Below are 17719 nucleotides of genomic sequence, written 5' to 3' on the forward strand. Positions count from 1 at the left end.
AAAACCCAAATATAATGAGATGTCAGTATTGTATACAAAACACAAACTCGGGTACCAAAGCAAACAGAGTTGTTCCCCCTGGCTGAGCTCGGAGTGAGTTAAAATGTCACTTCACAAGGGCAACATCTCAGCCGTAGCGTGACAAAGGATGTGCCATAGATCATGGTGGAGCAGTGCAACTTGGCACAGCCCTGTTAAAAACAAAGGGCCACTGAGCAGTACAAATGATTGTTGACTTGTTTGATTGTCACAGTAAATTTCTTCTAATATCAATCTTCGGACCAGATTCGGATATTTACAACCCACCATCACACATTGCAATACTGCCATGTGCACCATTAAGAAACACACAACGCAACGTGGCACAGTTGCAAAAAATTCTTGACAGTGGAGTATAATCTTATTTAATGTGTTTCTTGTTTGTTTGTTTAAATAATACATCAGTTTTCCTGCCACATGGCAATAGTCTGTAAAAAACTGAGCTGGACCTTTTGAGGTTCACAGTCAGTCCAGCAAGTTGGCAGTAGTAGTAATAATGATAGTAACAGTTCCATTTGAATCATGCTGTTTCTCACGTCTATGCATGCTCAAAGCCCTTTGTGAGTTCTGAGTCAAAGGTAGTCATTGAACACATAGCTCTTAGGTCGGCTTTGAATGATGGAAAAAGAGTCCCGAGTTTTTCAAAGAGACAGAGAGCTGATTCCATTTAACGGCTGCCATCACACTGAATGATCTGCATCCAAATGTTTTCAGCTGAAAAGGGGGAATGTCAAAGAGTTGCTTTAGAACTAGAAAGGAGACACCTAGCAGGCTGGCACTGGTCAGTAGTTTACATTCAGTGTTTATATAATGATTGTGAAGGATGAGAATGCTTGTTTTGATAGCTTTACAAACCTTTCATGGCATGTGTTTTGGGAGGTAAATATCCAATACACTTGATGTATGTAGCTAGAACTAAATGCATAGTTTAATAGCAAATACAGAATTCTCATGTAACACATGTCGCATGATTCATGACAGGGTTAACAGAAGTAAACCTCCACAACATAAGGTCACGAGATTGTCATAAAATAACAAGCTGAATATTTTAAAGTGGATTTATTTATGAATACATAATGTACAGTATTACACACTGATGCAACAAAAATGTCATCCCAGTATAGGAAAAATCTGCAAGGTTTCATGGCTGAGACACACCACACATTTGCATATATATCACAACAGGCCTTGTATATTGGCTCAAATATATCAAGGAAGACAGGATGAAGAAGGGTTTCACACCAGGCTTGGCAAGACAGCAAGTTGTAGACTTATACATGTATAAGATCAACATTTATCATAAACTAAAAGCAGACCAAAATTAAAAGTGATATAAAACAGAAGTAAGATCTCTAAAAGCACAAACAAACAAGGAAGGAATATCCCCTGTCAAATGCTTAAGTACTCAAGTACCTACAGACAGGAGAGTAAACTGAATGGAGTTTGACGTTGCTTTGAATTGTATCCAGTATAACGGAGGAACTTCCATGCACTTCTTATATGTTCACCAGTTTGGTTAAACACATAAGGATGGGTACCTTGCTGACAAACCGTGGAACATACTTATCTGGGAAACCAGGAACCCAGAACCTGAACTGTAACCTTGGGCAACTGGACCACCCATGTCCCATACAAATGTAGACACAAGCAACACCACAAAGATTGTCACAATGTTGATGCCATTTATAATGTATTGATCATTTATACAATGGACAGTACAGATCTAAGTCCTGTAATATACAGTTATATGTACAACATAATTCTTCAAACTGGAATGTTACAAAGAGCACTGAGCAAAATGAACACAGTCATGAACAACAATGTTCAGTTCCATACAACATGGAAAATAACTTCTTGGTTTTCTAAGTCCAAAATTATCCAGTGATCCCAAATATATTCACTGACACCTTGAACAATGCAACAGTTTAACAACAATAATCTCAGCGCATGTCAAAACAAATGAAATCTGGTATCAGTACTCCACAGTAAATAATCTATCTAATATACATATATATCACACTCATGTAACCTTAGTCCAGTAGGCAATGCATGACAACTGTTGCTCACTTTAGAGAACTTCGTCACCACACCATTACAACCATCACATCAAACATCATCACTGCCAAACACTCATCTTCCTAACAGGCGACTATTTTGGCTGCCAATACTTATTTCCTAATTATTGTTTGTTTTGTATTGATCTAACCATCCAGTATAAAATCAAGCAAAGAAAATATGTAATATAACTATTGTTTGACATTTCTTTGAATCTGGATATTTCTGCCTTGGGACAAATTTCTACCTGGGGTCATGTATACGTGCAGAAATTTTGAAATATAAAGATACTTACAACAAATAAATTTTGAGTCTGTTTCATAATTAGGTGAAAGTAAAAATAAACACCTAAGATTTTATCAATGCTGTTATACAGAAACAGCAAACAATACTTATAAAAAAATTCAACAAAGAAATTGCAGTAACTGTAAACACCTATTGTGCATTGCTCTATCAAGACATGCAATCACAGTGATAAAATGTAGAAATACTTGAAATATTATCAGGAAGATGAGTATTTAGGCGATACTTGGAAAGTGAAAATCTTGAAGCCTGTTTCAAATGCAGACAGATTAATCCACTCTGTGGTGGAAGCAAATGAGAGAGACTGGAAGCCTCACTCTGATACAAATGTGAAAACGCCTTTGATTTTCTTCATTGGCATTTATTAGTAGCAGTGACAATCAGGAAATTCTGGACCATCTACATTTAATTTTAGGTCAAATAGTTTGTAAAGCAAAATATTAAAAGACACTTTATCTTATTTATCATCTCTCCATTATTGTAAGTTTAAAAACAGAAAACTATTTGTCATCTCTCAGGATAGATTCAAATTTATACATGAGATCACTTAATTCTTATTCTTATTTCAGAAGAAATATACGTTTTAAAAACATTTTATTTTAAACACACAAACAAAAGTTTTGAGATTTAAATATGCAAGCTGAACAGCAGTATAAATACTTCAACTAATATCCTATTTGTTTTAGTGTAGCAGGTCTTGGTGTCATCCCACAGATGACATTCTTACCTCGTCAGCTTCTAGACAGAAGGTCTGTGGTTCAAATCCCAGCATGGGACTCAGACATTGTATGGCCACTGCAGTAGAATCAACTATTCTGTGATTATTTTGTCAATAGACACACCAGATCATTTCAACATTCAAGCAAAATTCAGATTCAGTACACATAAAATAGTCTTAGATTGCAATATCATTAAAACATGAGCACATCAATCAATGTCCAAGAATTATAATTCTGGAATAAATACAACATTTGGGCATTAAGTCTACTGCTTAGCAGTCATAAAAATATTCACTTACACAATTAACAAGGCTAAAATATTTGGCAACAAATACTTTTTAAAATACTTCATTAGATAAAGCTGCTGAATGGTGTTTATATTTCTTCATAGTCTGACTTTATACAGCATGTAAAAAGACAACAAGCTGATCCCAACTGGTAGGTAGACGATTTCACATGGAGTAGAGGAACATCCCATTTATACAAGCGAACCTCTGACTGCCTGGAACCTCTCAGTGCAACCACTAGTCGATTTCGGGATATAACCACATTGGTTGGTTTCACATCGACTCCAACTTCAAAAGTCTTTTGAACCGGACACGCGAGAAAATCACCTTCAGCTGTAAATACTTGAACTCTGTAGTTATTGGCATCAGCAACGTAGATGTTGTCACATCGGTCAATACACAGCCCCATTGGATAAAACAACTGGCCATACACATGGCCCTGTGACCCTATCTGACGAATAAACTGACCATTCATTTCATGAATCTTGATTCTGTGATTGCCAGTGTCAGACACAACTATTTCATTTCTGTGGTTAACTGTGACATAAGACGGCTGAATAAAATGGTTGTGGCCAGAGCCTTTTGAGCCAAAGTTGGTGCAGGGCTTCTTTTGATCAGTCAGAACATGCACAGTGTTCTTCTCAAGACTGGTAACTACAACCTTCTGAGTGATGTCCAGTGAAATTCCACATGGATTATCGTACTTGTAGAAGCTTCCAAATGCTGCTATCAACTGCCCATCCATAGTATATTCCCTTAGTAAAGCTGACCCAGAACGGCTGACTGACACAAGCAGAGTGTTAAAATTTGTAACACAAACATCCCGAATTGAGCAGTCAGTATAGAAACTGGAGATGAAATCGCCTTTGACGTTGAAGATTGCCACCTTGTTTAAGCTGCAATCCGTGACGATGATGTTGTCGTTCAAAGGATTCACGGCCAGTCCTGAAACGTGCGTAAAATCCTCCGGGCCAGTGCCGTGCCCAGCAAATTTGTTTATAAACACTGCCATTGACTGAAGGTTGTTGACAACAAACACGTCACTGGTTTCCCAGTCAAATGCCTTGTCTCCGTACAGAGTCTGGTAGGTCGGGGGTTGATCGACGGGCAGTGTTGCCATCTCTCCATTACCGTATGGCACCGACGCAGCTTCTCGAACTCGAAGATGAAGAATTAGATCATTGTCCGGGAAACTCCATACGCCCCCTGATGGGATATAGATGGTCTGTCGACAAACTGGACATGGAAAACGCCCGTCGTTGCCGTTCCTGGCAACGTAGCTTTCGAGGCAATCGAGACAAAACGTGTGGAGACATGGTATGGCTTTGGGGCGGTCGAAAACGTTTTTACATATCGGACAGTGGAAATGAGATTCTATGAGGTGTTGTTCCGCCATCTTGTCAAAAGTCACATGACCTTGTGTCATGTGACACATTCATGCTCATGTGACGAGGCAGTGGGAAGGGGTCGAGGATGGTTCAGTTCAGACAACATACATTGTTTAAATGAAAACATTCTTTGTTGAACTTTGTCGGATTAGGTAGACTGTCTGGGTCTGGGCTGCGAATTCACCGCGTCTACGAACTGGTTCAGTCTACGAAAACAGCGTCTCCCAAACAAATAAATATCTCTGTGACTGTAACATGGCTAGTGTCAATCAATGTTTGTACCCTGGATATTGGATCGATGTTAATTCGCTCAAAGGTCAAAAGTCAAGATAATGTTAGTAACGTTATATATCTTAACTATCAAAGGATATACCTCTATAAATACATAAGGGGCGACGCAGTACATGACTTCAACCGGCCTTTAGGTTCGCTCACTGTCCAGTGAGCAGGTGAGAAACATGAGTTACATTATTGTGAACCGCTATATACATATTTGAAAATATTAGATTGTTACAAAGACATGTGACACGTTTCTATGTACTGCAGCAGTTGTAGAGGGTATCAGCTACAATTTCTATAGGATATTGTTCCTTTCTGTGGATGTTGACGGTATACACCTGGTCCATACCTCTCGGACCCACGAGGTTCAGTAATGAGTTGATGAAATTAGTTCAATCATTGATTTGTTCATGTTTTGATACCGCCATGGTGTCCCCAGCTGTGATATTGTGGGAACATTGCTGAATGCGGCGTAAAACTTCACTCAGTCACTCAGTTAACAGAAGATATCCTACAAAGTATAGCTTATGTAAGGTGTCGCCCGTTCGACAGGTTGTATGGTACAGTCTTTTAATAGTCCATGAAAGTTATGAGGAAACAAAATTAACCTATGCAGAATTTGTTGTTTGCTTTGTTTCAGCGGTAAGGATTGTTGTCCAAGTTTCACGAATATTTCACGAATAGTTTAAACTTTGGTTTATTTCACAATCAATGCGTCAAACTGAAAGCTGGGAAAGACATTTGTAACTTTACTCGAGCCTGTTCACAGGGAGGAAGAAGTTACAACCGCGTCACAAGAAGAGCAAATCTGTTAAGGGGAGACGACTCTTTCAGCGTTGTGTGTCACTTGACGATTTACATGGCGTGTCTGTCGGCGCATGTCAGATGAGGCACACATCTGTTTTCTTAAGACCCACTTGGTACCGTGTAGTCTGTCTCACAGTTCCTAAATCAAATTATTTTCCTTACTGCCTACACAACCCCTTTCAATGCTGAAGTCCTACGTGAAGAAAGTCAAGATTTTCCAACACAGTGTTGCTCCTTTTCAATTTAAATGGGTTTATTTGTTTCCAGCAAAAGTATATATGTTCCTGGACTAGTCTAGGGGACTGGGTACCAGATTATTATTCTAAATATCACATCCACTATGGATGACTTTTATCGCTTTTACTTCTAAAACTGCTGTTGCTGTTGCTGCTGTTTATAATACCACTACTACTGCTACGGATATTGGCCGTACCAAATAGAACACAGTCAATGGCAGCACAAGTACAATGGCAGTACAACATGTGCTGATCAAGGTAAACGACAAGTAACAATATTTAAACCTTCGATATGCCTAGATTTCTGAAGCTCTCTTACACCTAAGATAGTCGTAAGTGCCATACATTAACTTAAGACTATCTTAGCGTAAAAAGAGCTTCGAAAATCTAGGCCCTGATTGGTAAGTTGGTTGGTTTAACGCCACACTCGGTCAACATCCTGCTGTATGGCGGGATTTTGTAAATAATCGACTCTGGATCAGACAATCAAGTGATCAACATCATGATCATCGTTCTGCGCATTTGAGATACGATGACATGCGTCAACCGAGTCAGCGATCGTCACCACCTGATCCCTTTAGTCGTCTCTCACGACAAGCATGGGTTATTGGACACCAATGCTAACCCGCATCTTCACGTTACCCCTATACAGGACTAGGCTGAAAACAGGATGGTGAAAATAACGACCTTCACAGACTGATAGGCCTAACGTTAATTGGTGAAACTTCGGGCACGCGCCTCTCCCCATCAAGATGTATAAAAGTTTCCTGAATTATAATTCATTTTACTAAAGCTGGAATAATATAAATCTGATGCCCAAGCAGTGTGCTAAATGTTGTCAGCCAGTCGGGCAAGTTATGCCTGAAAGTTATTTACTTTCCCACAAAACAATGCTCTAACTCAAAATTTTGAATGCTGACATAGGTTTCGTCATTAAGCTGCCGATATGATGAACATATTTATCAGGCCATAATCTTGCATGATTAGAGGTGTATTATAGCTTAACAAGTTGGAGCGATTGCTAAATATTCAAAACGACCCTATGAATATTCAGTCGCCAGTCGGGTCAATGACTGCGGAGATTTACTGGCCCGACTGGAATTTTATTAGTACCGGCTAGCGGACCAGTGGTTATTTCCCAAACTGTGTCCAAGAGCCTCCAGACTGTACATGACTCTCAATTCAGTATTATCCTGTCGCATTACACCACCGCTGCTGTTGTTGGCGATGCTGCTGCCAGGATAATCCAGGCGAGCAGCTGTTGAGTATGGTTTAACGAATGTCAGCACTTGTTGGCTTATCATGCTACAGTTGATATTGGTTGCCCTCAAATGCAGACCCCCCTGGGAGTTGTATTACGATTAACATGCACGTCCGTAAACAGAATAGTTTCATTTATTGATTCGATTGTGAATACAAGCGTTTAATGAATTGAATTTTTCTTGTAACTTTGGACTGATCATACATGATTAACCTGATAAACGTCATGGCGGTATCAATTTCGTTATTGCTATGAATACTGTATACATGTAATCAGTAATGCCACCGTGATAATAATTTTGGCAAAGTTATGATAATATAAGCGCTAATTCGAAGTTTGAAGTTTGAACTAAGTTAAGGGACAAAAGAAGCAATACCAAATCTAAATCACTGATATTAGAAAAAAAAAACACCATTGTGAAAAAGGACAGTGTTTTTTCATAAAACATGTTTGGGCTACATGCACTCAGACTTTTCATAGGCGTAGGAACAACAGCAAGTCCGTTGATCCACTGTATAAATGAAGGAATCATGTCCAATTCATCAGAGTGTTGGTATTGTTTTCTCTGCACTCGAGCTATAGTTTAGAAAATAGGTAATTGCAGCAACAATGAAAAACTTGTCAACTTGTTCGTTGTATTTCTGAATCTGCCTATGTTATCTCTGATTAACACCTGTTTGCCCAGGTTGAATCTAGGCAACACTTGTGGGCTATGTAGGTGTAGTAACCTGTAGGCAGACTCAGGCTGCACCAAATATACCAATCGTACTCAAGCTATGAACTCTGGTGATGCAATATTCTGTTTATCAGCCTCAGTTGACGTCAATATATTCATTTATTGGTTCAGTTATGAATACAAGCAGTTTATTAAACATAATTAAGCACGCATTGATTGCATGTATATATATTCAGATATGCGTCTGGAAAATTCCCATATCCACTGTGGACATAAATACTTCAGGATCAATGAAGGTTTTGTTATTGAGTATGAAGAAACAGGTTAAGAAACAGCTTGGCCCGTCAACAGAATAACGATGTATCGTCACGGTGAGTTAGGGCAGTGCACAAGACTTTTGGTTTTCTATTTCGTGGTAGCTTTGGTGTTTGGTATGAGAGGTTGAACTTCGGGTTGAATGTGGTCAATCCTATTTGCAAGGTCTAGTTGACTCAAGTCACTAAACTTTCAATATTTGAACAGATGCAGTTATGCTCGAGATTTCAAATACCGAACAGAACTGAACGCTGTACCAGCCGCCAGCTATCTGGATTGCTTCCAATTCCAAGATTTACCACCAAGAAGCGGCAGTAAAATATTTCCTGCGCTCATTGAACTTAAAAGTGTCTCTGAGTCTTGTGCGATTTGTGAGGTTGTGGTCTGAAAAGACTTTGTAATTGTGTGGAGAATTGAACTCGATGAGAATTGGAAAAAAACAAACAAAGAAATACAAAACCAAAACTTTAATGTTTTAGTAGTTTCACAACGCCCATTGTCCATTTTTATATATTTCCACTGGCGTTTTGACGTTTACGCCCAGTATCGTTTTAAACAAACACTAGATCTGACATTGTGTCATGACATTTGGACATGAACTGTTTAGCACCTGAAAGGTGTGGCGTAAGGATGTGATATGTGACCTTTGACCACGTAATCAATGACCCAAATTGTTAGATACAAATATTTTAAATTTAGCAACATACCGATAGACTAGTATCAAATGAGTGAAATGGATGGAGTTAACGTAGCGTAACTATATGGTAAAACGTGTGGAATATTGCAATATGTGTATGATAATAATAAAGGTATTAAGAAAATATAAATGACCACGTGACACTGACGATTATCCAAGGTGTCGCGTGTACATCCATGAACGGATCCGGGAATTCTGAAAGGTAGTGTCTGTCTGGGGATTTGATCCCCCTGACTCCACCCCCTACCCCTTGGTTCCGCCCAATGACATCAGTGAAGACTGTTAGCAATATGACAATTTGTAAGGGTAGCCCAAAAGGTGGCCGCAGAGGGAAAGACAGCCTGTTGACGATTTCTAGTTCGTCCACCTTTGTGCTGATGAGCGTTTCCAGCTATTTGTGATTCGTATTTTCAGCTCGACATCGTAGCTCTAGCATTTACTGCCCCAGTTGTCTTGATGGCATGTGACGTCGTCCGATTGGGGCGTTGTTGGTACCTGTCATCAGTCAACTGTGGAACATTGAACCAACTTGCTTCTGTACGATAATACTGCCAATTTCCTGCATGACACCAAGCCCCGGGACTCTCCCACTCGCCCCATCACACTTTCACAATTATGAAATACATGAAATCAAGTACATACAGCTGTATGATAAGCACAATCAATACCAGTAGCCATGAAATTTATCGATCTTCCTCAGAAGCGTCAAAACCATATGGTAAACTATGGAATATTTTGCGCGGAGTATTTTTCGGTAACACACTTATCTTCATTCCACTACTGAGTGTTAACATCTATATTTACCGATAACCGCCGGTTTTAAAAGTACATGAAGATAGTGTAAATGTTAGTGACGTCAAGTTCAATGTGGAAATAGTATTACTGTAAGTCTCTAAAACTATGTAAATTTGATAGTAACAAATACACCCATATGAATTTTAAAGTAGTTCCAGCGAGATGTGAGATTCTGAGAAAATCTAAACTTTATTTAGGGTTTTATCAATGCATTACAGAGACGGCTACAGGGAAAATAATGTGGTTTAGAGACTGCGAGACAGGCTACTTGAGACAGCCTCCTTTACATGTAAATTCCGTGGGAATGTTTTGTCGCGTGATGGTTATTATGATGTCACTGTGATATAAATGTAAATACATATTCAATGACATATCAACAGTCATTCAAGCGCACATGTCATTTGAGAACATATAAACTAATCCCCCTTGCAACATCCTCCGACACTATAAGACCGACCGTTTAAGCAACGAGACATGACGTTTTCAACTTAGAAACGAATAACCTGCCTGATTTCCTTACCTAATTTCCGTTCAAATTCGTGACCAGAAAGCAGAAAAGGGCTGGGTATAATAACTCAAGAAAAGGTAGAAATGCTGTGGATTTGATTTCTAAATGGGTGGATCGGTTATATTCGCTGACGCGCAAACCATTATGGTTATTATTTGATGTGTTATTTATGAAGTCCATACAATCGAAAACTATATATTATATTGCCAGCTTTGTTTCCCAAACTCACATTCTTTGAAGACAAAACCACTTTACCGGACCCGTCCGGTTGAACGGTCGATGTTCTTGCCGGAAATTATACGAAACGAGATCACGTGATTTGAATTACTATTGGCTGTTCGGATGTGGAATAAAACAGTCATTTTCAATTGTATCTCACTACAGTCCCAGAGTAAACTAAATAACGATGGTTGTGGATCTGCACGAATACAGCTACGACTTTTATTGGAAATATACAACGATGACCTAATTAGATTATTCGGGGCGAATTTATTTCTGCGATCTATTATGCTTTAATATAAGGCTTTACAGGCTGAATTTATAAGACGTTCATAACATCAGATCGAATACAAAGATGTCTGGTCCAGACGACCTTAAGCCTCGTACATCCCACTTCCTAGTGACTATAAACTGTTATCTCTCTTCTGCTTTCTGTTGTGATTGACCTCTGTAAACCGAAGACCTGATCATATTGCATGTCCGGATCACAGAGGTTCCGCGTTCGAATGTTTTTTAGGGAGTTTCGGTGAGTTTGGGTGGTGTTCAAGTTTGTTTAACTTTGCTATATGTAAATGCAAATTTGTATCTGGCTAACACCAGTGCTGGTGTACTGAGATACCACCCCCTAATGAAGAGCGACAGGCACAGTAATAACGTACCATATTGTAGCGTGATATTTTAGCGGCCTTTAGCTGCCTTACTGGACTACGTATGGACTGCAGTCAGGGGACGATGTGTGTCCATGAAAAAAAAACACAAGGTGTTAACACAAGGAGTTCACACATGAATGTAGATAGTTAATCTAAATGTAGTGACTGAATATTTACATATAATACATTTGTTGTGAGTTGTTATCCACGAAACCTATTTTTTATATCTTAACTATTTCTAATCGAGCGACTTGTGCAAATCTTCCGATAGTGCACGCAGTTAAAATGCGGTTGTTTCTTTTAAACCACGCTTATTTTAATTCGGTTTTTTTTCACACCGAATCGAAGGTATCGCATACGCAGTGCACGTCTGGAGATCAGTCCTGGACTACTGTGTTTTGTGAAAGCCCATTTGTATGGCTCTATTGGACTTACCCTGGATTGTGTAGAAACGTGGTCCCTTGCAGTCTCATCAATGACCTGTAGAACATTAAACCGCCCCAAATACGCAAACACCACCTAATAGTACAATCTTTTGAAATATTTCATGATTTGCAATTTTTAGATGTGAGTGCTTTTGATACAGGTATGTCTGGATGGAAGAGTTTCTCTGTCAATTGTACAAGCATTGTCAAGCATGTCGTAGAAATTATTGACTAGAAAAGCTTCGTTAATTCAGACATTCAGTTGGAAGAGACGTTATCAACACACAAAAACACGCACGCACGCACGCACGCATGCACGTACGCACGCGCACACACGCACACACCATATTGGCATGATATATGTTAGAGTTTATATCCGTGAGTATGGTTTTGAGCCTCTTTTAGCAATATATTCCAGCAATGTCATGGCGGAGTTACACCAGAAATGGACTTAACACACTGTGGCGAACCCGGGTCTTCAGTTTGACGAGTGAACGCTTTAACGACTAAGCCATCCGCAGCCCAGTCTTAGTTTGTACCCAGACAGAGAAAACAACACTCTCTCCTTGCCGTTATGCATTTTGCAACCGATGCTCATCTGGGCATGATTAGTCGAGTCATCATGCTTCTCGCTGAAACACACAAACAACGAAACAAAAAGTAAATACACTTTAATTGGCCTTTAAAGTAATTTTTGCGTATTACACACAAGAGGCCATCTATGCTCTCTATCCGCCATTGCCCAGACTCAGGTTACACAGTCTAACGACGGCCGCGTGTTGTGGGGCCATTTCTTGTGAATATGCCGTCGTTCCATCAGACAGACTGGTGTCAGTCATGTTAAATGTCTGGACGCTTGACTGGGAATAAGCATAACAAAACGCTCTTGTTGTCTTTGGCAGAATATATGCTCAGAAGCAATCCCGCATTAACATCTCTGTGTTGACGCCATTGTATTGGCTGGAACGACAAGTACACCTACGTGGTTTACGCATGGGATCCTTGTGAGAGGGTATACTGTATCACACCCAAGCAGCAGTATTATACCTTCAGACACAAGTAGTCGTGTTTGAGTATACCATCGATTGATTGTTACCTGATGACACATGGGTGAATGTTTCTTAACGCCGTAGTCACCAACATTCCCGTTATTTCATGAAGGCCTGTACAAAAGAATCAGACACACCATGACGGAGAGAAATCAGCCAGGAGCCCGACCATCCCATCTCCATCTGTACTTGCTTTACGAAGGTGTTCGTTGTGTGTGCCACACGCCTCCATGTTATTCAGCCTGGACTGCTAAATTCGTGTAGGAACCCTGCTTCAGTGAAACTGTTAAGTTATCATCTATCCGACGTGCTTCCGACTGCAGTCTCATTCAGTGTCACCGGTGTTCGGTATTGAACGACTACTGAACTACAATTTACAATTTACAATCATCATCATCATCATCGTCATCATCATCGTCATCATCATCATCATCACCATCTGCAAGAGGCGACTAACGGGATCGTGAATGACGCATGTATAGCAGTTGTGTCTATACAAGTCTTAACAATGGAATTTCTGGTCCAGTTTCGATAATGTGGAGACCATCGTCAACCAATAACTATAATCTAGTCATCTCTAATATCATCGTTATCATTTTACAAATACGTGAAAACAAGGAGTGGGACTTTGTGACACATGTACAACTAAACTGACGTACAAAAGAAAGACTTAGTATAAACGACCTTCCCCGTAATACCATTTTTGTCAAACGAGCTAATGATTTGGTATCAAAGCGAGTTAACAAACGAGTTTAACAAAAATGGCATTTCACGGAAGCAAGCTTAGTATTCTGTTTATTATTCGCCAACATAAATTGACAGAAATGGCTGAGAAATTGCCTACAGTGTGAGGACTCAAGTAAGTCAAGCAAGTCAAGCAAAGCCTAGTAAAATTGAGTCATTCGCATTGTGACGTCACAACTTTGAACCATTTTTATGTCAAGTGGTAATTACACTAGGGTAATATTGCCGTAAAAATATTACACTGCTGTGTCTTCAACGGGCGAGTAATAAAACCCCATATTGGATGGTGGCTGAGTTCTCTCCCCACAGTTCTATCCTCCACTGCCGATGGCACCCATTCCCCTTCAACGCCCACCCACCTGAGTTCTATTGCCCGCGGTTATGGTCACATTGCGTGAAACAAGTGCGGTGGTTTTATCAGCCATTCATCGCAACAATTTTATACCAAGTCGTGCTTTCAAACTTCACAGAGACCATTTACCCGTTAATAGTCATCAAACAGCATCTGTTGAATTAATGACGCGAAGCAAACCATCTCCCTGCCATACTTCGATCTTTATAGTGGAATACAATGGGGAAAAGACTATAGTACTTACTAACTGTTTGATATCGGTAACAAGAGGCTATTAAAGGTAGTAGATAAAAACATACATTTTTGCAAAAACCTGTATAATTTGAATAACGTGCTATCATTCGGGAAGAACGTTACTTGTCAAGTGTTCATGTGCCTAGCTTATCAACATAGTATCGTGCAGTATGTACCAATAGCCTGTCAGCTATTCAACCCTCATACACACCGATCGACCTTCCTTTTGAAAAAAAACACTTGGCTATTATTCACCAAGCACCCGTATTAATCTAACTGTGTGTAGATCAACGTGTGTTCTAAATGTACACTGTACCATGAGCTTTCCAGGAAGACTCGGTTCCAATTGGTATTCAGCATCCCATGCCTGAGAGACTATCTGTATGGTCAGCTGGTCTGGCGCTGTGACATAGTTTCAATCTCAGTTACTTACGTCACTGCTTTGTGAGGTCGTGACGTCAGTATTTACGGCTATGTTAAATAGCATAACAACATACATAATAGTGAGTAAGTAAACTTTTGCGCCTCCTTGGCAATATTTCAGCAATACCACGGCGGGGGACACCAGAAATGGGCTTCACACATTGTACCCATGAGAGGAATCGACCACCGGTCTACGGTGTGACGATCGAATGCTTTAATCACTAGGCTATCCCAACACCCCACATAAACAATAATCAACCTGTGTTCATAAAAGCCTTGCATCTATTCAGAATCATTATTTACTTATCAACTTGTTTGCTGATGGATCGCCATTCATTAAGAGTGCTTTTTGGGTTTTTGTTTGTTTGTTTGTTTTTTGTTTGTTTGTTCGTTCGTTTCTTGCTTAACACCGCACTCACAATATGCCATTGATCAACATCATGAACACCGTAAAACTATATTTCTTTGAAATACGATGACTTGTGTTAACCAAGTTAGAAAGCCTGACCGTCCGATGCCTTTTGTCGCCTCTTACCATATGCATGTGTTGTTGAAGATCCCTCTAGAGCAGTTCTAACCTGGATCTTCACGGGTTTATCCAGAAGATGGTGTCCCTAGTGAAACACATGCGTATTACCATGGCCTTATGTATTTGAACTGCGCAGATATGACATTTCTGCACCCAGCAGTCACTCGTCCACCCCAGACGGAATGTCCGGATATACAGGATCCAGACTTACAAGGTTTTCTTATACACAAGGCCACATTACCGTTATCACTACTTAGCTCTCTTGTCCTTTTTTTCCACATAAGATGTGACATTGCTGCAGAAACCTCAATGGTATAACAGTTGCCTGAAAACCGAAGCTGCTTGATTTCTGAAACTGTAATCCCCAAATCGAAAATCTGAATCCTAAAATTGTTCCTTTCGGCTAAAAATACCTAAGATTAAACAATGATGGCCGCGTTTCCCAGAATGTATTTGCAGAGTTGTATTCGGAGACTATCATATCGCCAGTCTTCAAAGTCAGCCCAATGGCGGCCGGGAGATGTACGTCTCCTATTAAATGTAATTATGACCCGGCCGCATCACATCTGTTGTATAAATGATAAATAGTTAGCTAGCGGCATGTTTCTGTAATTGACAAAGGTACAGTAATTAAGTAACGTGGGATAATTCATGTTGGATGGAGGACGACAGAAATCAATACAGAGACGTGTGTGATTTCTACTTTCCACCGTCATTGCAAAACACTGAAATGTTAGACTGGCAGAGAATATACCGCATTGTTAATCGGGGGTGTATTTAATATCAGCTTACAACCATGCAGGCACGCAAAAAGACTATTTCGTGTTTTAGACAAGTAAAGCGTTTTCTATGCCTTTTTTATCCACAAAACAAGTAAATTATCCTCAAAAATGTTTTAGCTATTTCAAAATTACAACTAAATATCAGAAGACACACAGGAGTGATATATGTCATTTTGATACATACATGGACACGGAATACATATAATGTACACGGACATATATACTGAGATCTATATGGTGTACACTGACACATTTATTGAGATTCATATGTTGTAAACGGGGCTGAATTGGAACCTAAAAACAGCCAACAAAACAAAAGTAGGTTTGCGATAAATACAATCCTATGTTTAAACCAACGAACGTTCAGTATGTGTTATTATCTACTGAATGTACTACTTCAGCAATAGTCATGAACGTCCACAGACACACACATCGTGAAGCACACATTCACACACAGACACACATCGTGAAGCACACATTCACACACAGACACACGTCGTGAAGCACACATTCACACACAGACACATCGTGAAGCACACATTCACACATTCACACACACATCGTGAAGCACACATTCAGACACAGACACACGTCGTGAAGCACACATTCAGACACAGACACACGTCGTGAAGCACACATTCACACACAGACACACACGTCGTGAAGCACACATTCACACACAGACACACATCGTGAAGCACACATTCACACACAGGCACACATCGTGAAGCACACATTCACACACAGACACACGTCGTGAAGCACACAGACACACGTCATGAAGCACACATTCACACACAGACACACATCGTGAAGCACACATTCTCACACAGACACACATCGTGAAGCCCACATTCACACACAGACACACGTCGTGAAGCACACATTCACACACAGACACACATCGTGAAGCACACATTCACACACAGACACACACAATCAGTAAAATACCGTTAGCTTTATGATGTCTTCTCATAGCGACTATTGGAGCTGCAGGGGGTCGTTGTCGGCACGGGTACAACAGGTATGTACCCCAGGTACGTTTCGGTATACAGAAAAGTACCCTAGCCAAAATAGGAATACAGAAACGTACCTTTGGACCATTACATTTCGCAGCAAATTGTTTTCTTGATTGGAACTGTCACATAGGTGTATCACACGGATTTGACTGCGTTCTATGAGAAAAGACCATTCACAGTGACGAATATTTCGCGGAGGACAACACCATTTGCAATCAGTTGAACGGGAGCAGGTCTCGGTTTTGGGTTGCGAAATATCTACTTGTTGTCCATGTAAGGTGCCGAGAACGTTTCTGTATTTTGGCCTCTAGGGTACATTATTGTATACAGATACGGGGTACATATCTGTAGTACCTGTGCTGTGAACGACCCCTTCAGCAGTACTGGACATGCATTTGTCGTTTCTCATAACCTGCATAAAGTGAAGTGCACGTCAAACTGGTTGTCGATCCTGGCAATGCTATGCGTGTATTTGTTTGACCGTAGATCAACGTTGTACGCCATAGTTCCCCCACACAGGTATCTCTGTAGTGTATGTCATGGGGCAAATGATAGATGGTATATGGAAAAGACGATGATGCCAAATGATACTGGTACTACAAATGTGACCATTTGACACTTACACGGGATGTTTCAGTCCCCACCGTGGTATACTTTGAACGCACCTTTTCAACGGATTTGAGTTAGATCAAGATTGTCAGCCAAATTGTCACATGATTTCTTGATCTTGTATATCACATGACGCAAAAGACGTCATAGTTCATCACGTGTCTCAGCTGGTAAAATATCAGATAAAATGATAAAAGACACTTTGGTCATGCGGAAGTGAGTCAAAACTGATGTTTCTCTGACGCCATGTTGCCAAAATGACAAAGACCCTCTTTGCTTACTCACATATATTCTCAGTAGTGTTCAGTTGTCTACTTCG

At 40.1% G+C, this 17719-nt stretch overlaps 1 protein-coding gene across 1 annotated transcript; it reads right to left on the reverse strand.

The window, feature by feature from the left end:
• Positions 1-1089: 1089 nt before the first annotated feature.
• Positions 1090-4813, reverse strand: LOC137274606 (tripartite motif-containing protein 3-like). The gene has a single exon (XM_067807887.1). The coding sequence runs from the start codon at positions 4797-4799 to the stop codon at positions 3492-3494; it is 1308 nt and encodes a 435-aa protein (XP_067663988.1). The 5' UTR covers positions 4800-4813; the 3' UTR covers positions 1090-3491.
• Between the last annotated feature and the right edge of the window lie 12906 nt (positions 4814-17719).

Source organism: Haliotis asinina, chromosome 2 (assembly GCF_037392515.1).
Source record: "Haliotis asinina isolate JCU_RB_2024 chromosome 2, JCU_Hal_asi_v2, whole genome shotgun sequence".
NCBI classification, from domain to species: domain Eukaryota; kingdom Metazoa; phylum Mollusca; class Gastropoda; order Lepetellida; family Haliotidae; genus Haliotis; species Haliotis asinina.

What these genes read in the sequence shown, in the direction of transcription:
- LOC137274606 (XM_067807887.1), bottom strand. Translation starts at nt 4,799, where the DNA reads ATGGCGGAACAACACCTCATAGAATCTCATTTCCACTGTCCGATATGT.